Source organism: Macrotis lagotis, chromosome 6 (assembly GCF_037893015.1).
Source record: "Macrotis lagotis isolate mMagLag1 chromosome 6, bilby.v1.9.chrom.fasta, whole genome shotgun sequence".
Taxonomy (NCBI): Eukaryota; Metazoa; Chordata; class Mammalia; order Peramelemorphia; family Peramelidae; genus Macrotis; species Macrotis lagotis.
Window position 1 is genome coordinate 203997717 of NC_133663.1, and position 24625 is coordinate 204022341.

At 33.6% G+C, this 24625-nt stretch overlaps 1 protein-coding gene across 1 annotated transcript in view; it reads left to right on the plus strand.

The window, feature by feature from the left end:
• Positions 1-24625, plus strand: part of PROS1 (protein S) — an 83279-nt gene that overhangs the window by 51984 nt on the left and 6670 nt on the right. Inside the window, exons 9-14 of the mRNA XM_074192262.1 lie at positions 2088-2206; positions 10756-10945; positions 14465-14632; positions 17152-17320; positions 20069-20217; positions 23002-23227. Of these exons, the coding sequence (XP_074048363.1) occupies positions 2088-2206; positions 10756-10945; positions 14465-14632; positions 17152-17320; positions 20069-20217; positions 23002-23227 (1021 nt within the window). The remainder of the gene's footprint in view (positions 1-2087; positions 2207-10755; positions 10946-14464; positions 14633-17151; positions 17321-20068; positions 20218-23001; positions 23228-24625) is intronic.

A 24625-nucleotide genomic window follows, 5' to 3' on the forward strand; every position in this document is an offset into this window, starting at 1 on the left:
TACTATTTAGCAGAGTTTAGGTCCTGAAGTATTACATACTAATTGTGTGTCAATCAGTTGTCATTTATCTTCCTTATGTTTTCTAAGCAAACTTATAAGACTATAAAGTTGAAGAATTGTAGATCCTTTTTTAATGAAAAAAAGTTTATAAACAAGAAATCCCTACATGGATGAAATTATAAGTCTTGGCCTTCAAACTTTTTTTACTAATATAAAATCTGTATATGTCCTCATAAATGGGTTTTTATTATTATATAATTTGACTTAGGAAGACAATATAGGCTGTGCATTTTATCACTGGCATGTTCTTTAGATATTGCATTCAAAATTCTGCTTGGAATTCTTTTTTGCAGTTGAATCTGGTTATTTATTTTACTTGTAGTCATGTATATATGACTTTTAGAAAAAATGCCAGACAAATGTATGTATCTATTTTTGTTTTTCAGTCTCTTCTTACTCTTCTGCTTTGTTGTGGGTTGCCAACATGGTGACTATATCTTAGAATGTTAGTCCCAAGTGAATTGTCACTTCTTTAACTCATCTTCATATCTAGACCCAGTAAAAAATATTAGGTCCAATATGAATACATTCCAAATAGTTTTCCTATACATGCCTATACTTGACTGATTTTTCAATCAGTCAAAATTTATTAAAGGTCTACTACATGCCAGACATTGTGCTAAGAATATAGAGAAAAGCAAAAAGCAGTCTTTGTTACCAATTGTTCCTCGTTGGGAACAATCTAATGGTGGACATAAGGTGCAAATAACTGAAAAAATAGATAGGGTATAGATTGGAGAGGATCCCGAACATCTTCATACAGATCTAAGCAAAGTAAATGTATTTTGACTTAATTAGCTAACAAAATATTTCAATAACTTTATTGAACCATGTCAGGTTAAGATATGAGTATATCACTCATGGAATGCCTCCTACTGATATTGAGAATTTTATAAACTCAAACTTTAATTTATTTTCTTGGAATACTAAAACCAAATGCAGTTTCCACATCAGCAAACCTAATGTCATTTGTTAATTACCAGGGGGGGAAAGTCACAACTCCCTTCATTCCACCAAATAAAGCTAATGTTTCCACATAAGGGAGATCCCTTTCTGATCTCTTGTTTGGCAGAAAGATAAGAACAATCAAATTGAAAATAAGTTTCAGAGGTGAGTCTGCTCTGAGATGTGAGAGAAATTTTGGAATAACACATTCATTCTAGGTCTCCTCATGACTAGTTAGTCTTCGTGATTGTCAACATCCTTGAAGAAGACCATAACATCAGAGAGCTGATACTATGACAAGCACGTGAATTGGATTTGAGTGAGGGGGTGCTCTTCTTTTGCCTCACTTTCTCCTCCAGAGCCATCTGAGTTCAGAGGTCATATATGAATCAAGGACGACTGGAGATGATCCCAGATGTGAGGCAATCAGGGTTCCTTGACTTGCCCAAGATCAGTTAGTATCAAGTGTCTGAGGTCACATTTGACCTCAGGTTCACCTGACTTCAGGGCTGGTGCTCAATCCACTGTACTAGCTGTTCCAGCATTAGTTCTTTGCTTGCTTTGTGATCTTTGATACGTTCTCTACTTTTTAAAATACTTTATTTGGCATTGTTATCTATCTGCTGAAATGGTATGAGACAATTGATTTTTAAAATTCTTTGAGACATGCAGATGAAAAGTGTGCTGAAAATAAAAAATCATCTTGAGATAATAAAAAATAATGAATATTTCCTAGAGTTAAGGCATTGACAAGAGTGGAAAAAGAAGGAAGTATGTTGTATTGGGAATTGGGAAATGGAAAGGAAGTATATCTGGCCAAATGAGAAGTCACAACTATTGAAAAATACGTTAGTTATAAAAGTATGGTATGTAGAAAAGTGATGGATGATGTGACACATATGAGGATGAATGCTATTACTTTATGACTCCCAAGAGGAATCTTGTCTTATTTGAGCATATCATAGAGAAGATACTTGACAAAAAACCAAACCAAAACAAACAAAAACCCTAATGTGAACTAGAACAAAGTTGTGCAACATTACATATCTATGGTTATTCTAACATGCTTTTTTCTTTATTAGGCTATTCCATTGTGCCTTCCTTTGAACCTTGAAAAAAATTATGAATTACTGTATCTGGCAGAGCAGTTTGTAGGGATCCCTGTTTTGTATTTAAGGTTTCGTTTGCCAGAAATCACCAGGTAAGCAGCTGTTTCAACTATTCATTTCTTGAGATTAGAGAATAAGGAAGGAAGAATGTAAATGTTGGTTGGAGAAACATTGGTTTGCATGAACTGCCAAACTAATTAGAAAAAAAAGTCTTGTAGAAATGATTATTAAATGAATTCTGTGATTCATTGACATAATTAAAAACTCAGAAACTAGTTTGGATTTTTAAGATAACTTTGACCTGGCCTTCCCATATCTACTTTATCTTCTTACACTATTTCCTTTACTCTTCTGATGGTCCCATCATAAACATATATTTATTAGGGAAATTTTAAAAAGCACTTTGCATTGCTGCTCTGGTGTCATTTTTTTCATACCCTGTTATTAAGACAATCTGAAAGTAGTCAAACTGGGAGATTAGTGTTCAGAATCAGATAGATCAAAATTCAAATCCCCCCTTAGACACTTACTAGCTGTATAATCCTGAACAAGTTTGCCTCAGTTTCTTCAATTGTAAAATGCCACTTACAGGAATGGTTCCAACTTTGCCATGCGTTTCTGATTCTATCTGAGGAAATAGTAGTGCCTCATAAGTTCATATCACATCAAGTCAACAAGCATCATGTACTAGACACTGTGTTAAGTATTCTGGAAACAAAGAAAAGCAAATAAAACACCTAACTTCCAGAGTTGTTACAGATATCAATGTACTTAACAGAGTGTCTGAAATATAGTGTTAATAAATTGCTTCCTATTTCCTGAGCATATGAACCTAAAACAACAATATTTTGAAAAGAATTTGGTGAAATTTGATGGAAACAAGTTATTTACATCAACTCTTTTGATACTGTTAGTTCTCTCAATATTTATTGGTATGTTCAGAAAATGGTGACTCTTGTTTCAAACTTATAAGTCTAGATCAGTTGTCTCAGTGTTTTCAAAGTTATAAAAATCTCATTGCTTGAAACAATATGAGGTGACCAAATCTAGAAGCAGAGCTGCCATTTCTCTCTTGGATGAGGTTTAGAGACTTCTTGATTTTACAACCTATGTCCCTAGAACCTCCTGCCATGATATAAGCCACACCTAAAATATCATCTTATCATCTAATTAAGGAACACCACATCAGTTCTCCAGTACTATTGAACAGCTCAGGCAATGTCTAACTCCTGTCCCAATAGTTCTTCCTTCTTCATCACCATAAAAAGTTGAACTTGAACTTCAGTCATTCTTTGGAACTGAATTTGGAAGCTTTCTTGCCTCAGAACCTACTGCTTCCTCAGGAATGGTTCCAACATTGCCATGTGGTATTGAATCTACCTGAGGAAGCAACAGTGTTTCAGAAATTCATGCCATATAAAGTCAGAAAGCTAATGTACCAAACAGTGTTAATTATTATGGAAACAAATAAAAGTAAAATAAAAAGAACAAACACTCAGGTAGTATTTATGAGGGAGACAATATGTAGATATCTAAATGTTACAGCTCTAACCAGGAATCAGGAAGGTCTGAGTTCAAATTTGACCTCAGTCTTACATGTAATTTCTGCGACCTTGGGTAAGTTTCCTCAGTTTTCTCAACTATGAAATGATAATAATGATAGCAATTACCTTTCAGGATTTTGTGTGAGAATTAAATGAGACAAAATTTGTAAAATACTAAGAATAATTAAAATGTAAATTTTAAATGTAAAATGTAAATTAAAAGTAAAATACCTAACATAGAGTAAGAGATTAGTATTTGCTTGTTTTTGTAAGCAGCTAGGTTGATGTAGTGCTACACCCCGGATCAGAAAGACATGAGTGTATGATCCTGGACAAGTCATGTAACCTCACTTTTCCTTAATTTCTCCCCAGGGTTGTTTTAAGGATCAAACAAGATAAAGAAAACCTTTAGGACAGTGACTGACAATTAGGAAGTGCAACATTATTGATAATTACATAATTACATATACATGGAATGTATGATGGTCATTTAAGAAGGTGATCCTCTTACAGAATGGTAGATTGGAGCTAAGTGAAAGAAACAAGGGAAGCACATTTCAGAAATGGGGGGTGGTCTGGTCAGTGAAAAGTCACAGAGATGGGAATAAGTGATATTCACCGTTATAAATGTCTCATGAATACTTAGTCTAGAGTGACTAAAATGGTTTTTTATTAAGATATCTTAATGGTACACCTCCCTCAAGGTGGATGAGGATGAGGAATCCCAGAAATGGAAGGTCTTTTATGTAGTTTCAAAGGTTTTGTGCCTGCCCCTTCATGCCAATCATAGGCTGGGGTCACAGTCTAATTGATACATTGGTCCCCATATATTTTCCCCTCCCTGCTCATTATACTAATGTGCAAAAGCAGCTATCTCCTTGAGCATGAGCAAAGGGGAAGGTCTATACCCTAGAAATAACTCAGAAATAGATGGGGCACATCCAGCCTAATCTCAGTTTTTGATCAGATTGAGGCCCATAGGCAACAATATAGGCAGGCTCCAGTCTTTGTAATGTAAACTAACAATATTCCTCACATGCACAAAAACCAGTATTATAGGATTGTGGTGAGGAAGATGAATAAAAAGGTTAGGAAGGGTTTAGTTATGAAGAACCTTAAAAGTTAAAAAAAATTGAACCTGAAAGTAATAGGGAGCTCCTTGAGCAGAGAAATGATATGGTCACACCTATACTTTAGGAAAATCACCTTTGCTGCTTAGTGAAGCTTGAATTGGAATGATGAGAGACTTAAAGGAAGCAGAGCCATTGTAATAGATTAGGTGAGAGAGGACAGTGATATGATTTGAGAGGAGACATGTACATGTAATATTGTAAAGGTAGAAATGAAAACATGAGCAACAGATTGGCTGTGGGGGTGATTGAGAATAAAGAATAGAGGATGACACAGAGCTTGGGTAGCTCTGTGAATGGTGATACTTTTCAAAACATTTATTTAAGACAATGGGGTTAAGTGACTTACCCAAGGTCACACAGGTAAGACAATCATTAAGTATCTGAGGTAGGATTTAAACTCAGGTCTTCCTAACTCCAGGGCCAGTGCTCTACCCACTGTGTGACCTAGCTGCCACTGAATGGTGGTATCTTTGACAGTAATTAGGAAATTCAGAGGACTTGGGGCTGGTGGGGGGGTGCATTGGGGGGAGGGAATTAATGAGTTTTGTTTTAGACATATTGAGTTTAAGATGCCCAATAACTCTTCGTGTGTGTGTGTGTGTGTGTGTGTGTGTGTGTGTAAATATAAGCCTCATTCTTTTGGAGGAGGGGTTTGCAAGGCAATGGGGTCAAGTGACTTGCCCAAGATCACACAGCTAGGTAATTATTAAATGTCTAAGGCTAGATTTGAACTCAGGTCCTCCTGACTCCAGGGCCATTGCTCTGTCCATTGTGCCACCTAGCTGCCCCAGTCTGGGTATTCTTATCAAACTGTAAAACATCTAACTCATAATTTACCTTTTCATCTCTCTTCTCTATCTCTCTCTCTCTCTCTCCCTCTTTCTCTTTCCTTTTCCATCTCTGTCTCCCTCTGTCTCTGGTTCTCCCTGTCTCTCTATCCCTGTCTTTTTCTGTCTCTTTCTCTGTTTCTTTGTCTCTGTCTTTCTTTATCCCTCCTCACTCAAATCATTCCAACCAAACTGGACTTATAGTTCTTTCCCAAAGCAGATATTCTGACTCCTGTCTCTATGTATTTGCATAAGCTTTCTACCAAGCTTGAAATATTCATGATTTTCAGAATTCCTATCTTCTTTCAAGGATCACCTTGGATATCTCCTCTTCCATGAAGCTTTCCCTGATCCCTCTTCCCACATTTCCAACACTAGTTAGGACTCTGAACCTTCTCAGATTACTTGAATTCACTATTCACTTCTCTGTACATATGTTATCTGCAAGCATAATGCAAGCTCCTGAGAGCACAAACTGTTTTGTTAAGATTTTTTTGGTAGGAACATATATCTTTAGAGCAAGAAGGGTCTTTGGCGATCATCTGGTTCAACTGAGGTTCTGAAAGGTAACTTCCCATCTGAACAGCTAAAAAGTGATGCAGCTAAGCATTAAAATTCAGCCCCTGACCCTAAATTCAACATTCCCTGCAGTAGGTGCTTGGTTATTGTTTATGCTCTTCTTCCAAATAATGTGATTTGCCTTTTCTTGCATGTCAGACCACAATGATTCTCTGCAGTGCCATCTCAGGAAAAAAAAATTATCTGGCTGTCAAGAGAGTTGAATATTTCACTGCTGAAATATTCTATGGGGAGCATTCCTCTTGATAATTCATTTTGTGGACATGAGTTCACTGAGGAAACATTTTTCTCCTTTTTGTTCTTGTCTAATGGTCTCACTTCCATTTTTAAGGGGAAAAAAAATCTTCCTTTTCCTTTCCATGTTATACACACATTTCCTCTATTAGTACAGAATGCCCAAGAAAGCAATTAACTGATATATCAGGATGCTGATGATTTCCAGTTTCACATTATATGGATTAGGACAGCTTTGAACAGTCAATTTAGCATGATTTTACAAAGAAATAGAAGACAATGTAAAGAATCTCTTAGGAAAAAAATTCAGTAAAGATAATTTACAAATTGTTGGTCTGTCTGAAAGTCACAATCAGAAAAAGAGCCTGGACAATATCATGCAGGAAGTTATCATGGAAACTGCTGTAGTACCCTGTACAAGAAGATAAAATGGTCCCTGGAAGAATTCATCCATCATCCCTAGAAAGAGATTCCAAAAGAAAAATTCCATGGAATATTGTAGCCAAATTTCAGAATTATCAGCTAAAGGAGAAAATATGTAAGCTCTCCAAAAAAAGCAATTTAAATATCAGGGAGTCACAGTCAGGATTACACAGGATTTATCAGCTTCAACCTTAAAGAATTGGATGACCTGGAATACGATATTTTGGAGGACAAAAGAGCTTGGATTATAACCAAGAATCAACCACTCTACAAAATTTAGCATATTCTTTTAGAGGAAAAGATTAACTTTAAATGAAATAAAGAACTTTCAGACATACTGATAAAAAGTCCAGAAGTGGTTAGGAATTTGAGTTTCAAATATAAGACTCAAGAGATAAATGGAAAAGAGGGAATGATATACATTCCCAAATTTATCCTATGGTAGGAAAGAACAGGGGAAAAGAGAGTGAGGCACACATCAGTTAGAAGCAAAAATCGATGAAGGAAAGATAAGAGAAAAGGAGAAAGCAATAAACAAATAGGGGAAAGATAGGATGAAGGGAAAGAAAATGTTTTTGCACAGACAAAACCAATGCAACCAAGAGTCAAAGGAATGCAGAAAATTGGGAACCAATTTGGACCGCTAGTGTTTCTGATAAAAAGCTCATTTCTAAAATATATAGAGAATTGAATCAATTTTATAAGAATATGTCTTTCCTCAGTTGATAAATGGTCAAAGGATATGAAACAGGCAATTTCCATTTGAAAAAACTAAAGCTATCTATAGTCATATGAAAAAATGCTCCAAATTATTAGTGATCAGAGAAATGAAAATTAAAACAACTCTGAGGTGATAACCCTCACAATTCTCAGATTAGCTAAAATGAAAAAAAAAAGAAGGAAAATTGATCAATATTGGAGAGGATGTGAGAAAACTGGAACACTAATGCACTATTGGTATAATTGTGAATAAAGTCAACCATTCTGGAGAGCAATTTGGAACTATGCCCAAAGGACAATAAAACTGCATATCCTTTGATCCAGCAATACCACTACTAGATCTATATCCTCAAAAGATCATAAAATATGGGAAAAGGCCCACATATACAAAAATTTTTCTAGCAGCACTTTTTGTAGTGGCCAAGAATTAAAATTTCAGAGAATACCCATTAATTAAGGAATAGCTGAATAAGTTAAGTTGAGTGCTAAGGAATACTATTGTTCTCTAAGAAATAGTGAGATTTTAGAAAAGCCTGGAAACACTTGGATGAACTGAGGCTGAGTAAAGTGAGTAGAACCAGCTATGATGGACGCAGCTCTTCTCAGCAGTTTAGTGATCAAGGACAGTCCTGAGAAAACTTGTTATGCCATTCATAAGGCATACTATGTTCACTTTTTAAAGCTTCTTTTATGTTGCTTCTTTCTCTCTCACGATTTTTTTTCTCTTAATTTTATAATTCTTCTTTCACAACATGCATAATATGGAAATATGTAAAGTGAATACATGTATAGCCTACATCATATTGTTCACTGTCATGGGTAGAGGGGAGGCAAGGAAGGGTGGTTGAAAAATGTAGGACTCAAAAGCTTGCAAAAGGATGAATGCTGAAAATTATTTTTGCATGTAATTGGAAAAAAATTTTTAAATTAAAGAAAGAAAAGACTTTAAAAAAAAGACACAATTCCAAACTTTTTCTAAACAAAGGCCTCATTTAAATACCAATAATATTCTATCAATATTGTTTTATATCCTTAAGTTAAGGATCACTATGGGTTCCCAAGAATTAAAAAAAAATCATTCAGAGGACAATGAGTGATGAGTATTTTCAGATTTCAACACATAAGAAATAAGGAGCTTCAGGGTGGCTAGGTGGCACAGTGGATAGAGTACCAGCCCTGGAATCAGGAGTACTTGAGTTCAAATCTGACCTCAGACACTTAATAATTACCTAACTGTGTGGCCTTGAGCAAGCCACTTAACCCCATTTGCCTTTCAAAAACTTAAAAAAAAAATAAGGAGCTTCAAAGAAGACATAAAGGATCTTATCACAGAAATGTGATGTGATGTGGGTTCTGACCTCATCACTTGTCTGAAACTGCTTTCTACCAAATTCTGCCATCTGCCAAGATTTCTTAATGATTTAATCCAATGATTTCTTTTTTTCAATTATAGAATTCAGTTTATCTGCTACATTTGTCACTATCCCTAGCCTCTTGGATACTTTTTCCTCTGTGTTTTCATGATCCTGCTCTCTTCTGGTTTGCCTCCTACTTATCTAACCAGTTCTTTGAAGTCTCTTCTACAGAGTCATCATCCAGAATTATGTGGTTTTTTTCCTAAGGATTTTCCTAGGGTCATTGTTCTTTTACTTGTTTTTTTTTTTTTGATGCCTTATAAACTCTTAATGGTTTTTTATAATTATCTCTATGAAGATGACTCCCAGTTCTGTATATTTAGACTCAGTATTTCCCTTTTAATCCCACATCGACAATTTTCTGTTGGACATTTCAAACTGTGTGTCCAAGGGACATCTTAAACTCAACATGTCTAAAACTCAGCTCATTATCTTTCCTTCTAAATCCTGCTCTTTTCCAAACTTCCCTATTTCTGTTGACATTAGGATGTCTCCTACATCTCCAATTAGTGCAAAATTTTTGTGTTTCTGCCTTCACAACATCTTTTCCTTATGATGCCATCTCTCTACTTACACAGCTACCATCTTGGTTTGGGTCCTCATCATTTCTTGCCTAGTAGCCCTGTAATTGCTTCAAATATCTTTTCATTCCAATTCATTTTATACACTTCTGCCAAACAAACTTTTTTCATCTCAGATTTAACCATATGACTCTTTTACTCAATCAACTCCAGTAGCTACCTGTTGCTTCTAAGGACAAATTAAAATTCCTTTGTTAGACTTTTTTAAAAAAAGATTTTATTTATTTTGAGTTTTACAATTTTTCCTCTAATCTTACTTCCCTCCCCCACCAACCCCTACAGAAGGCAATTTGCCAGTCTTTTTGTTAAACTTTTAAAGTTCTACACAAGTTGTCTTTAATCTGTCTTCCTAGCCTCATGGGACATATTTCCCCTCCCTCCCATATTTTCATTCTCCCATCTTCTAATGTCCTTCTTCCAAAACTACCTTGTATATATATATTTTGTATGCATTCATATTTATTTGCTTTATATTTATTCTGTGTGAAATTTTATGTGTACTTGTCTCTGCCATTAGAATGTAAAGAAAATAGGGATAGTTTCATTCTTAATACACGTGACTTCAGTCACGTCACAGAGACACAGTGCCTGGAACACAGCAAAGGCTTATAATAAATACTTATTGATTGATATGAGAGGCACTGTGTTAGACACTTATCTCTATTCCATTTAAATGTTTTCTTGTTTCATGCTATTTCTTATGAAAGTCTGTTAAGATGGTGAGCAAATGAAAAAGCTTACATGAACTCTGGAAGTTACCAGGTTTTGTTTTTGTTTTTGTTTTAAATTAGATAAGGGCAGAAGACAAATTAGATAAATTTTCTTTGAAAATCCTTATAATTCAAACCAGATTTTCAAGAGTCTAAAGTAGGAGAGAGACATGAAGGCTGGGGGAAGAGGGGAAAGCCACTGATTATAAGGATAAAAGCAAGATAAAAATTTTATTAGTCATATGCTGATCTGGAAATATATCTCTAATCAAGAAAGAAAGCAAAATAATTTGTTTGGGAAGAAATAGATAAAAGAGGAAAGTGCCCAAAGACCTAATTCTGACTATTTGATTGATTCCAAGGAACCAGATGATTAGTTGCTCTTTTGAACCAGTAAATATTTGCCACTATATTAAAAGATACTAATCCTTCCAAAATTTCATGTATTGAATAACATCTCTTACTTTACTGTTAGATTTTCAGCTGAATTTGATTTTCGAACCTATGACTCTGAAGGTGTTATTCTTTATGCGGAATCCCTTGATCACTCATCATGGTTCCTGCTTGCCCTTCGAAGAGGGAGGATTGAAATTCAGTTCAAAAATGAACATGGGACTAAAATCACAAGTGGCGGAAAAATGATTGACAATGGTGTATGGAACCTAGTAAGTTTTTTTAACGATGATATTTAAAAAAAATAAATTTATCTATTTTTTCCAACTATATGTAAAGATAATTTTCAACCATCATTTTTTCTCAAGGTTTTGAGTTTCACACATTTTTTCCCCCTCTTCCTTCCCTATCGCCTACCCTAGACAGAATTTCTAATATAGGCTATAAGCGTATATCTATGTTAGACATATTTCCTTATAATCATATTATGAAAGAAGAATCAGAACAAAAAAAAGGAAAAAATCATGAGAGGAAAATTCATAAAATAAATTTTAAAAATTGAAGATAGTATGCTTTGGTCTGCATTCATACTCCATAGTTCCTTCTATGATTGTGGATGATATTTTCCATCTCAAGTCCTTTAGAACTATCTGATTATTGTATTGCTGAGAAGAGCATGTTCATCATGGTTGATCATCATGCATGAAATAGTAGTTTTAAAATTATGTCTCGCATTTTACCTGAAATCTTTTGACAAACCTTTATAAAATTCAGTGATTATTTATCTTAGTAGCAACTAAATGACAACTTCTGAAGAAGGAAATGGCAAACTACTTCTAGTATTTAAACCAAGAAAACCCCATGCAGCTTAATCCAGGGAATCATGGAAAGTCATCACTGAACAACTGAGCAACAGCAACAAAGGTCAACTTATTAAATATCTTTGATATTAAATTCAGGTTTGTCTGATGTGATGTAAAATAGATGCAAAATATACTATATAACATTTTACTAGAATAGGATTGATTCCCTAACAATATATCTGTGGTATTCCTATCACTTTACAAAGTTTGAGGCACATCTTAGAGGGCATGTTTGTTCTACATCTGGAGTATACTGTTATCTCTAGTTGTCTCCATTAGGTAACTGATTTGAGGCAAAACAATTATTTTTATCAAAAAAGATACATAATTTTATAACAAAACAGAAATTACTTTTAAAATACACATAAAAATAAATTGATATAGTTTTTACATATGCAGTAAAAACTGGATCATATGTCCTCTTGCCGATGGTAATGCTTTGGAATCAAACATTCAGTTAATCCTCCAAAGCAAGTGTTCAGTCTGGTTGCCATCAACGATGCTTTATGTAATCAAGCACATAGAATTCTTTTTCAAGCAGGGGTAAGAATAGGTTATTGTCTGTTTTCTAAGAATAAAATGCTATCATATTATGCTAAGAAGAGACTAGAAGCCCTTGCTTCCCTATTTAGAGGAATGAATAGAAAGTCATGAGAGCCAAGAATTAAGCATCACTGCTCACTGCCAAAATCGAAACCTGAGAAGTAACATGGTGCATTGGGAAAAACTTGTGGCCAGGAGTTGGGAGGTTTGGGTCCAGGTACTATCTTTGACAGGAACTTGGTTTCATAGGCCTATTCTGAAGAACTATGTAAAATCAGTGATCAGATTCTCCTTAAGGATTATATCTCTTCCTTTGATACTAGTGAGAATTCAGGAAGGTAACTGCTTAGAAAATGGTGCTGCTCACTCAATGGGACTTTAATAGTGGTGTATAAATTATACTAGGAAATGTCAACCAGTCAGTTTTTGCAAGTCAGTTCAAATTGACTCTAAATCTAGCCCTAGGCTTTCCTTTTGATACTTCAGCTACTTTCACTATGACATTCCTCACATTCTTCCAGAAGGATGTCTTTGATATGGGTAATGTGATGAGAGATCATGGTAGCTGTCCACCCTGATTTTGATTTCATAGGGTGAGGGATACCACTGACATTCTTAGTAAATAAGCCATATTACACCTCTATACATAAATGTATTTAATTATTTGTATTAATTCATATTATTTGATCTTCCATTGTTTCAATTAATCCAGTTGGATACCTCAAGTGTTTACATTACAGAATCTTGTCTAATTTTAAGGATTGGTGCCATAATTTAGTTATGTGCTTTGCACATAGTAGGCACAAAATAAATGCTTTTTGAATTGAATTAGTTGGAAGAGAATCAGGAGGTAATAATAACTTGCTTTTGTATGGCACATTGATAAATGCAATAAATATATTAGTAACCCCCTTTTACAGGTAAGTAATTTGGGGCTTTGAGAGGAAAAGTGATAGAAGAATGTTAGAGGTATTCAGAAAGTCTCCCTAACCAGTGAAATCAAGATCTTATTACAATCTTTCATTACTTGGCCTTTGTTGGAAACAGATTATTGAACTGTGTGAAACAATACACAATAGGGATTTTTTTAATACTCCCTACAACTAAGTACTCCTGTGAAAACAAAATTATAATATATTATTTCCATGATATGACCTTACTTTTAGATGATATGGTTTCTAGGATTATATATAAATTTCCAACAGATTAAGGTTTAAGAACCATATTCAATAAATAGTTCAGAGATTCTAAAATATGATAGGTTCTGCATGTATAGGTAGCCATTTTCTTTACATTAAAACTTTTTTGTAATTTTTATATAATTTTCAATTACAGAATTTTTCAAAATTTTAATAGTATTAATGATTTATAAATTTGATGGCTTTATAAGCTATGTTATAATATGTTTCATGGAAATTTATTTGGAATAGAAAATTTTATAAAATAATCATTTTCTGCAGATACTTCTGAAGTTTTTAGATTTATATTTGTTATACATTAATTTAAAAACATTGATACTAATCATACTAGAGTATATTTTAATCAAGTAATGAAATATAAATTTTTTAATCTTAAAAAAATCATTTTTAAATATAAGAAATTTAGCTTAAAATCAATTATTTGGAATAATTTTGTGATGTAGAGTAAGAAACAGCACCTAGGTGATATGATCATAAAATAATATACACTAAAGTCAGTCATCTACTTTATGATATTGGGAAAATGTAAGAAAATTATATAAGTTTATATGAAACTCTCATAAAAATATTTCTTGTAATTAATTTGCACAAGTATTTTTCTCCAACAATTTTCTTAATAGACAATCACCTTTTGAACAAAAGTTTAAAAATAATTGAAAGAATTAATTAAAATCAATTCTTAATAAAGAAAATTAGCTTTCTGATTTTTTGATATGCTATAACATGAATTTATTTAAATTTCCTAGAAATGAAACACATATAACATATATAAATTTTATATATATACATATATATTGTTCTATACAATAGGACTTTTGAAGTGTTAGTTATTTTTACTTATTTTTAAGTCCCTCATAAGACAAGTATTTAGTATCTTATAGTTGCCATGTATCTTCAAAAGTTCCAAAAACATATGTAAATAATAACTTAAAAGACCATCTACCCATTCTACAATATAATATTTCATTTTGTCTGTACTCTAATTTGTAGGACACTAGATTTTTAAAAATTATTCTGTAGCATACTGATGGGTTTTTTTCTGTCTTTATCCCATTGCTTTGGATTTGTGTTCAAATACTGCTAACTTTAATTCAAATTTTGTTGTCTGCCCTTAGAATAATTTAATTTGTAAAACTCAACATTTCTCATTGCTATTAAGCACAATATGTATTCCTTTTGATTCTAGGTGTCTGTTGAAGAACTTGAAAATAGTTTAAGTGTTAAAATAGCCAAAGAAGCAGTGATGAATATAAACAGTCCTGGACGCCTTTTCAAATCTACCAGTGGTCTAATGGAAATTAAAGTATACTTTGCAGGATTACCTCGTACAATGGAAAATGGCCTTTTAAAATCGGTAACAATTCAACCCCATAACATTACCAATAGTATACTTTTAGTCCTGTAATTGTTTCAAAGATATTTAAAAATCATCAATGATAGTTGCAATACTTATAATTGTATACTGTAATACTTGCAGAAAAATCAATACCGTTAATTACTCCCAAAGGGCAATAAAAATGTGCATACCCTTTGATTTAGCAACACCACTACTGGGTCTATATCCTGAAGGGATCATGAAAAAGGGTAAAAACATAACTTATACAAAAATATTCATAGCAGCCCTGTTTGTGGTGGCCAAGAATTGGAAATTGAGTGAATGTCCATCAATTGGGGAATGACTGAACAAATTGTGGTATATGTATGCTATGGAGCACTATTGTTCTGTTAGAAACCAGGAAGGATAGGAATTCAGAGAAGCCTGGAAGGATTTGCATGAACTGATACTGAGCGAGATGAGCAGAACCAGAACATTGTACACCCTAATAGCAACACGGGGGTGATGATCAAATTTAATGGACTTGCTCATTTCATCAGTGTAACAATCAGGGACAATTTTGGGGTATCTATGATGGAGAATACCATCTGTATCCAAAGAAAGAATTGTGGAGTTTAAACAAAAACCAAAGACTATTACCTTTAATTTTTAAAAAAAGGTATCTTATTATGTAATTTTGCTATCTCTTATATTTTATTTTTTCCTTAAGGATATGATTTCTCAACACATTCAATTTTGATCAGGGTATAGCATGGAAACAATGTACAGACTATCAGACTGCCTTCTTTGGGGGATGGGGGAGGGAAGCAAGATTGGGGGAAAATTGTAAAATTCAAAAAGCAATAAAAAAAGAAAGAAAAATCAATACTATACTATAATATATTCTTAAAACAATTTAGGGAAGAAAGGATACAAGCATTTTTTAAATGCTTACAATATAGTAGGCACTATGCTAAGTACTGGGGAATACAAATAAAAGCAAAAAGTCAGACCCTGCCCTCAAAGAACTTATATTCTAAAGGGGAAGACTAAGAGCTAAAGTTGGGGAAAGGCAGAAGTCTAGAATTTAGCAGCAGTGCTTAGAATGGAAGGAAGGGTGGCTGACCTAGGTCCCTTCACAAAATTAATGCTCTAGGGAGAATTCCTAGGAAATAGGAAAAGAAAACTGACCTGGCAGACAGATATTCCAGGGTGAGAATGTCAAAAGATATTTGGATATTTTCAGGACAGGAAAGCTTCAATCACTGATGAAAATCACTGTTGAAAACTCATGGTGGACAGCTAGTTGGCATGGTGGATAGAGCACTGTCCCTGGCATCAGGAAGACCTGAGTTCAAATCCCCTCAAATACATAATAATTACCTAGTTGTGTGACCTTGGGCAAATTACTTAACCCTACTGCCATGCAAAAAAAAAAAGAAAACTCATGAATGAGATCTTGTCACTGAGATGTTGTTTTGAAGTATGGAGAGTCAAGCTAGGAGGGGAAAATGAGAATTTTTTTCATTTGTACTTATTTTAATTTGATTTTGAGCTAATATAAGCTGTAATTTCCTAGGGAGAGTCTATATGATTTTTGTGAAAAGGTACTGGATTTATAATCAGTAAGCCTGAGTTCTATTCCAAGTGCTGCCACTTGAAGGTCATGTAGTCCATTTCAACTCTGAATCCTATCTAATCTCTGTTCTTTGATTGTCTCCACTGTCTCTTCAGATAATATGGACCACGAAGTTAGGTCCTTCCTTACTGTTGTCTTAGATTTTGGATTTATTTTGAGAGACTGATAATATGTGTTTGTATGTTAGCAATATCTATTTTTATTCTCTCAACATGTTTCAAACTTTCTTGATAGGGCTTTACAACAACTGGATACACGTCTGGGAGAATAGCTGCATTGCTATTATAGATATGGGTGGGGTGGGTAGAGGGGGAAAAAATCTATTCCTTCCACCAAATTAGATCCTTCCTGACTATTCTTTCCTATTCTATACACTATCCCCAGCTCTATAACTTTGTTGACTATATCTTTGGAGTTTAACTTTTTAAAGCTTCATGAGTTACAACCAATTTTCAGTTTAGCCAATGCATTATCCTTTCTGAATCCATCAAAGGAAAAGTTAGATGATTCTTAAAGACATCTCTAACTGCTGACACTTTAAAACTTCATCATCTCAGATTAAACTCAGTGACTATGTCAACTGATCTTGTTAAGTGGAGATCTTTACAGTAACATTATATACACAGCATATTTGTGTAACCAAATGCTAAATAATTTGATAAGAACTCAAATTTATATAGGAAAGGAGGAATAAAATTGTTTTTATTGCTTTTCCTTTTTTCCTTTGATTACTTTTAATATTTGAGTGACTAAAAATTTGTGATGTTTTAGTAAAGGAGAAAATTTCCTTTGGAAGTGAAAACCTAGTTTGTTGAGTAGTTAAAAAACAAAACAAAACATTGTCAGTTTTTGCTTACTCTGCCCAACTTGGGTGTGTTGAAAAATTGACACATTGATCTCTGTTTCAACTTTTTTATAGATTAACCCTCGCTTAGATGGATGTATTCGGGGATGGAATTTGATGAATCAAGGAGCTTCAGGAGTAAGAGAAATTATTCAAGAAAAACAAAACAAACATTGTTTGGTCTCTGTGGAGAAAGGCTCCTATTATCCTGGTTCTGGAGTTGCCCAGTTTGACATTGACTACAGTAAGTTATTCCCTTTCTTCTGAGTTAAAGAGAGAAATTCATGCATTTAAAGTTCTGACATTCTGTTATTGATACTACATGTCTTTGAAACCTTTAATAACTAATACTATATCACTTAAAACCTATAGTCATATATTCTTATATTCATGTTCAAATATTCCTAGTTAATCACAGAATTCTAGTATATTGCTACTTTGAGATTAGAAAACTACTCATCAAGTAATGTTTTTTGAAATTTAAAATTACTTGATGACTTATGTTGTGGAGGCAAATTTGGGTTCTCTAAGGTTAAGTCAACGTATTGCAAGATGGAGAGGCATCAATAAAGGCTAGCTACCAAATAATGAATTTTTTTGATCTAGCAACTCATGAAATAATCTTCTAAGTTGAAAAATGCTTAGGGTCCACACTAATTAAATCTTAGATCTCTTGAAGTAGGAACATTTAATGAGGGAAATTTTAATTATATATAGGTTGATAGGACTATAAGATATAAAATTGAAAATTATGTCTAGTCCTGTGGCTCTTTTTTTTAATTTTTAATTTTTTTTAAAGATTTCATTTATTTTGAGTTTTACAATTTTCCCCCCAATCCTACTTCCCTCCCCCATCCCCCACAGAAGGCAATCTGCCAGTCTCTACATTGTTTCCATGGTATACATTGATCCAAATTAAATGCAATGAGAGAGAAATCACATCTTCAAGGAAGAAACACAAAGTAAAAGATATAGCAAGATCAGACAATAAGATATCAGGGTTTTTTCCCCTAAATTAAAGGTAATAGTTCTTGGTCTTTGTTCAAACTCCCCAGTTCTTTCTCTGGATACAGATGGTATTCTCCATCGCAGACAGCCCCAAATTGTCCCTGATTGTTGCACTGGTGGAATGAGCAAGTCCATCAAGGTGATCATTACCCCCATGTTGCTGTTAGGATGTACAATGTTTTTCTGGTTCTGCTCATCTCACTCAGCATCAATTCATGCAAATCTCTCCAGGCTTCCCTGAATTCCCATCCCTCCTGGTTTCTAATAGAACAATAGTGTTCCATGACATACATATATCACAGTTTGCTAAGCCATTCCCCAATTGAAGGACATTTACTTGATTTCCAATTCTTTGCCACCACAAACAGGGTTGCTATGAATATTTTTGTACAAGTGATGTTTTTACCCTTTTTTCATCATCTCTTCAGGGTATAGGCCTAGTAGTGGTACTGCTGGATCAAAGGGTATGCACATTTTTGTTGCCCTTTGGGCATAGTTCCAAATAGCTCTCCAGAAGAGTTGGATGAGTTCACAGCTCCACCAACAATGTATCAGTGTCCCAAATTTCCCACAACCTTTCCAACAATGATCATTGTCCTTTCTAGTCATATTGGTAGTCCTGTGACTCTTAATGTGGAGTCCATAACCCCTTTTCCAAGGAATTTGTGGATATATATTTTGGGGGAGAGGGTTTATGAGGGGAAATTATATCTATTTCAGTATAACTGGCTTCCTTTATAAACTTACATATTTTATTTTGTGCATCTGAAAACATTATTCTGAAGAATCTAGAGGCTTTACTAGGGTGCCAAAAGGGTTCATGACACAACACATGTTTAAGAACTTTCTCCCATCCCACTACCTGGTCTATCCTGACTATTCAAGTTTCAGTGAGGAAACAGACACAGAGAAGGAAATAACTTATCTAAGACCACACAGGAAGTGGCAGCATTAGAATTTAAGCTTTGGTTCTCTAATTCTAAATCTAAAACTGTTTTTTTCTTCTTAATAAATATATCCTTTAAAATATTTTGAAACTTTTTTAAACAACAAAAACTCAATTTACTTATTGTTCCTCACTCATTCCTCAATGAGAATAATTCCAGAAATAATTAAGCAAAAAAGGCTTAATAAAATAATTGAGGCTTAAAAAGGAATTCTATATGCTTTGAATGAAATCATTCACTGCCAACATAGTCATTATATTTCACCTGTTTTTTTAGCTTTATTTAAAAAATTAGTCTACTCTGCTTCTTGAGAACAGATACTTCAGTTTCTCTCTAATGTCAGGATCTTGCATAGAATCAATATTTAATATATGCCTATTAAATCGAATTAATTTCACCTTGAAGAGTTTCTTCACTTCTGATGTACAATGATTGTTCTGATTACAAAGTAGAATGGTGTTAAGACTTTCTCCATTGAGTTATTCCTCCTCCATATCCTTATGCCAATTCCTGTATTCTATCACCACCATACCTCCCTTTCCTCTTTCCCTAGGATGCTCAGAAACTAGAACTTAATTATATTCTTAATCAGAAAAAAGAAGATGACACAGAAAGCAGCTTTTTCCCTCAGAGCAGATTATAAAATGAGAAAACATTGAAAGATCTATTAAACCATAATTAGTGTATGAGGCATCTTGCTATAAAAGGCTAGTAAAGAGAAACTAAAGCCAATATTGAAAGTAAAAAACAACCACAACAAAAAGAAACAAAGATAAACTAAAGTATCTGAACATGATTTATATTTTTCTACTTTAGAGTTTTTAAAATTTCTTTCCTTTGTGTGAACTCAGGGATCTATTGATCTATTGATTCCTGAGATTGGACAAAAGCAAAATCTTTGTTATACATGATGGAAGTAAAATAGACTTAGAGTAACCAATAGATACTCACCTTCCATGTCATTCAGTTCTTCTGAGGAAGATCTCAAAACAATCTTCATGCCTGCTTTTCTCTCTCCTTTGCTTCATTTGGTACAGATAACGTGCCCAATGCTGAAGGGTGGCAGATAAATGTGACCTTGAATATCCGACCATCTACAGGTACTGGTGTCATCCTTGCCTTGGTTTCTTATGACACCGTTCCTCTTGCATTGTCCCTGGTAGACTCCAGCTCCTCAAAATTTCAGGTGATTTTACTTTAAATAAATCATATTGCAAAAAAACACTGGGGGGGGGGGGTCAAAGGAAATTTAATCAAAGCAGTTATTGTTATCTTTTTAGTCATATTTTCAGTAGACTCAAATTGATGCCAATAATATGAGTATATCCCATTAGTCAATTCAGAAATGAATTGCTCCTCAAATAAGGGGTATTAAATTAAATGGATCTTAGTTCCTTTCACCTTCATGACTCTCTATTTCAAAGTCATTAGCCAAAATGATAACAGTACTATTACTTGCAAGTCATATGTCTAAAATGCTGAAGGGTAATGCTGTGGAAATCAGAATTGATAGTCCTTTTGCATATGTATTGATTAAATGCCACTATCTTATACCTGTCTCCTTTTACCTGGGCACCAGTTGTCAATTGACAAAGTAAGAATAAATGCTGCCAATAGAATTTCAGACTTTTTTAATATACCACTCATCAACAATTAACCTGTGTGACTGTAAAAAGAAAATGAGGAGATAGTCCTATTATGAATAGGGAAGGTTAGATACTCTGGAGATCTCTAAACCAATTGAATTCTCATTTCTGACCATTTGAGGGCAAATTATTTTGTTTCTACCTAGTCATTAATAGCATAATTATCATAATTAATTAGCACTTAATTATGTTCTTTATTTTCAAGGGACTACAATGAATGCTTAAGATTCAGAAAGTATTCACAGGGAAGACATTATAAAGGAGGTTCTGGCTCCACTTTTGTATATCAGGCCACAAACTAAAAATTTGATATTATGCAGATTCCTCAAGTCTATTATACTTCTGGACATCTATACCTTGAAACTCAAGAGTATGTATGATCAGGAAAGAGCCTAATTAGAAATAGATTAGCAAAATGAATGGGGTCATATTTTTGTCAACTCTTAAAAACTGGAGTAGGAAGCTGGTGGAGATAGTAAACATATCATCCCAGCTTCTGGTCATATGCCATCCATCATATGGCAAACTACAATCCAGGATATTTTTATTTCCAAGATAGGAATAGGAACAATAAACACTGGAATCTACCCAGCAATGTTTTAGGGATCAAAGTTAGGATTTCACTGGTATAGAAAACTGCCTTGACCAATGAAGATCGGGTAGGGGTAGAAATGAGAAAGAAAGAAAGAATTAAAGCAATTCTTCTGGCTTCTTGCTAGCAGCTCCAATCCAAGGATGTTTGAATTTTGTCTAGAGATGGAAATAATTCAGACCAATTCTATTAAAACCTAACATTTCACTCTGGGCTTTGTGCATAGTAAATATCAACTGATAGCAGGAGGTAAGTTAAAATTACATGTTCATGGTGAGATTGACTTAAGAGATGCTTAAAATTCTGTTTAAAAACTTGCAGAAAGCACTGAAAATTAAGAGAGTTTTGGAAAGAAAAATGAGTTTTGTTAAATATGAAAAGATAGTGGTGAGAAATTCGTGTAGCAATTTTATTAAGAGATCAAAGATCCTTTCTTTTAACAGAACAGAAATAATATATTGAGACTTTATTCTTTCACAAATTGTTTATGTATATATTAAAAAAATTAAAGTAATTTTTATATTTAGAGAGGGATGACATATTCATATCTTTCCTATGTTATTTCTAATATTCATCACAATCTTTTCCTACAACTTTATCATTTTTCTTTATATTCCCCCATTCTGAGATCTATGCATATATATGTAGAATATAAACCAAAGTCTCCTCTTTCAAAAAAATAATAAAATAAAAAAGTATTTCACAATGACTTTCTTAAAGGAATATTTTCGCAAGGAGCAGTGACATAGCTGCTAACTATGATTTGATAATGAAAATGGATTTTGCATTCAAAGAATTAGAGGTTATTCTAATACTGAACCAAACATTTGTAAGAATTTGTAAGAAATTTTGCCTTTAAAATTATGTTCATTATTTGGGATATGGCTAAGATTTATTAGTATTCCACATCTCAGCTCTTTGGCAATTATGATAATACCTAGGGGATAGTGGACCTGCAGAGACCAAAAAAAGAAACTAGTTGGGTATCTTTGCTTTGTTCTGACTTTAGTTTCACTTTTTTTGATTGTTAACTAAGCTTCAAAAATTACTTTTAAACACATTGGCCATTTAAACTTTTCAAAATATTTTTACATAAACACAACCATATCTCTGCTTATTGAAATTATTACTTTTTCTTTCAAAGTCTAACTTAGTTGCTACCCCTAGTCTGAAGATTTCCTTAGTTTTCCCAACTGAAAACTGGTGCATGTTTGTCATATTCTATCTAGTTGAATATTTATTTGTGTATGCATTGCTTCATCTCAATGGATTTTAAAAGTGCCTTAAATGTTTTGTTGAGTTGCACTAATTAGTTGATATAAAATATTGTCATATTGAGTCTTTGGAAACCATTGTAAATTGATTTATAAGGCTAATAGGCATGTTATTAACACATTTTTATCAATGGCATAAGAAGGAAATTTTCTTTTTAAACTTAAAATATCTGTAATATATACACCTCCTTTATAACAGGGTTGGGGAACCTTTGCTCTATCAAGGGCCATCTGGGATGTTTGTAACATCATTCCCATGTTATATTTGGTCAGACATTTAATTAATTCATCCCTAAAAAACTCCCAGATTTAGAATTTCAAGTCCTGCCTGAATGGTCCACAAACCAGACATTCCTGGTCCTTGCTGTATAAATACAATAAACTTTTTAAATGTTAAATCTAAATAAAATTATTATTATTAATATTTGTTTACAATAAATGTTTGCTTTGCTTCTCAGGATGTTCTAGTAACTATTGAAAATACCATTGTATCTCGGATGGAAGTTAGAAAATTGTGCGCCCATGAACATATCATGCTGACACTCAGTGTCAGCAAAGGGTGGCTGGAAATGACAAATGGCTTTAAAGAAGAAACTATTTACCATGAAGATCTGAAAACAAAACTTGCCATCTTGGACAAAGCAATGATGGGAAAAATAACTACTTATCTGGGTGGCATTCCAGGTATCTCTTTAAAATTCTAGAGTCCCAGGGTCCCCAGAGGTATGAGACCAAGGGAGATATGAGGCTGAGAGATGTAAACTAATTGATAATATTAGGTGGCTTTATAACTGATTGAATTACATGGGATCTGTCCTTAGCTACAGAGAGGTAAGATACACATAAGCAAAAATCACCTCCTTCACAAAGTTGTACAAGTTTTATTTGAAGAGCTCTGGTGGTGGGGAACTCATTTTAGTTTGAAGAATTTTCATCTTAAGAGGTTTTTCCTTATGTTAAATCTTCATTTCTTCATCTTTGATCTACTTGAACTTATTTCTGTCCAGTGGAGCCATGAAGAATAAGCCCAATTCCTTTTCTATGTGACAATTCTTCAATTCTGTTATTGTGTCATATCTAGGTCCTGTAGTTAAAATCTCTCAATTCTTCCAATTGATCCTAATATTATATGGTTTTATATCCTTTGCTATCTTGATTGCTTTCCTTTGCATGTACTACAACTTGTCAATAGCCTATCTTAAATGCAGGACCCAGAAATGGAATAAAACAGATATCTGATCCAGATAAAATATACATAACTTCACTTCATTCTAGATGCTATGCCTTTAAAAAATAATCTAAGATAACATAACTTTTTGTTTCTTCAGCCTCAAGTTACTGACTCATATCGAGCATGTAGCCTACTACAACTTTTCAAAAAAAAATTTTTACATAAACCCAACTTGTATTTATGCAGTTGATAGCCCAGATGTTGGACTTTATATTGATTCATATTAAATTTCATTTTAGAATATTTTTCTTCTGCTCAACATACTAAGAACTTTTTGAATTCTGGTTTGGTCATTCACCATATTAGTTTTCCTCTCATTGTTTCAAATACAAATTCAGTAGACATGCTCCCCACACTTTCATCCAAGTCATTGAACCAACTGTTATATAATATAGAACAGACACCTGGGCAAAACCTCGTAACCTTCCACTAAAAACTGTTCTCTAGTTTGACATCCATCTATTTATCTCTACTTCCCCCCCCCCTTTTGGACATTGAATGAATTCTAAATCCATCTAATCATACTATTGGTCAACTTTCATATTTGCTGAACTACAGGTTTAATGTAGTTTTTGAAGAGTGCTTCCTGTTCTTCTGGGCTTGGTGACTTTAATCCTTCTTGAACTGACTGCCTCTGTAGTATCTTGGATCATGTTATCCCACCTATCATTTCATTGACATTTTGGAAACTATTCTGCTTAAATATAGATATTTACCTTTTTTTTTAATTTTGAAATTTGTTTTTGATCAAATTTGATTTTTTTCAATATAACTTTTTAGTAAAGAACTGTAGGGAAGAAAAGAAAGGAAGGCAAAATTATAAATTCTGCTATTTCTTTTTCTTGCCTTTT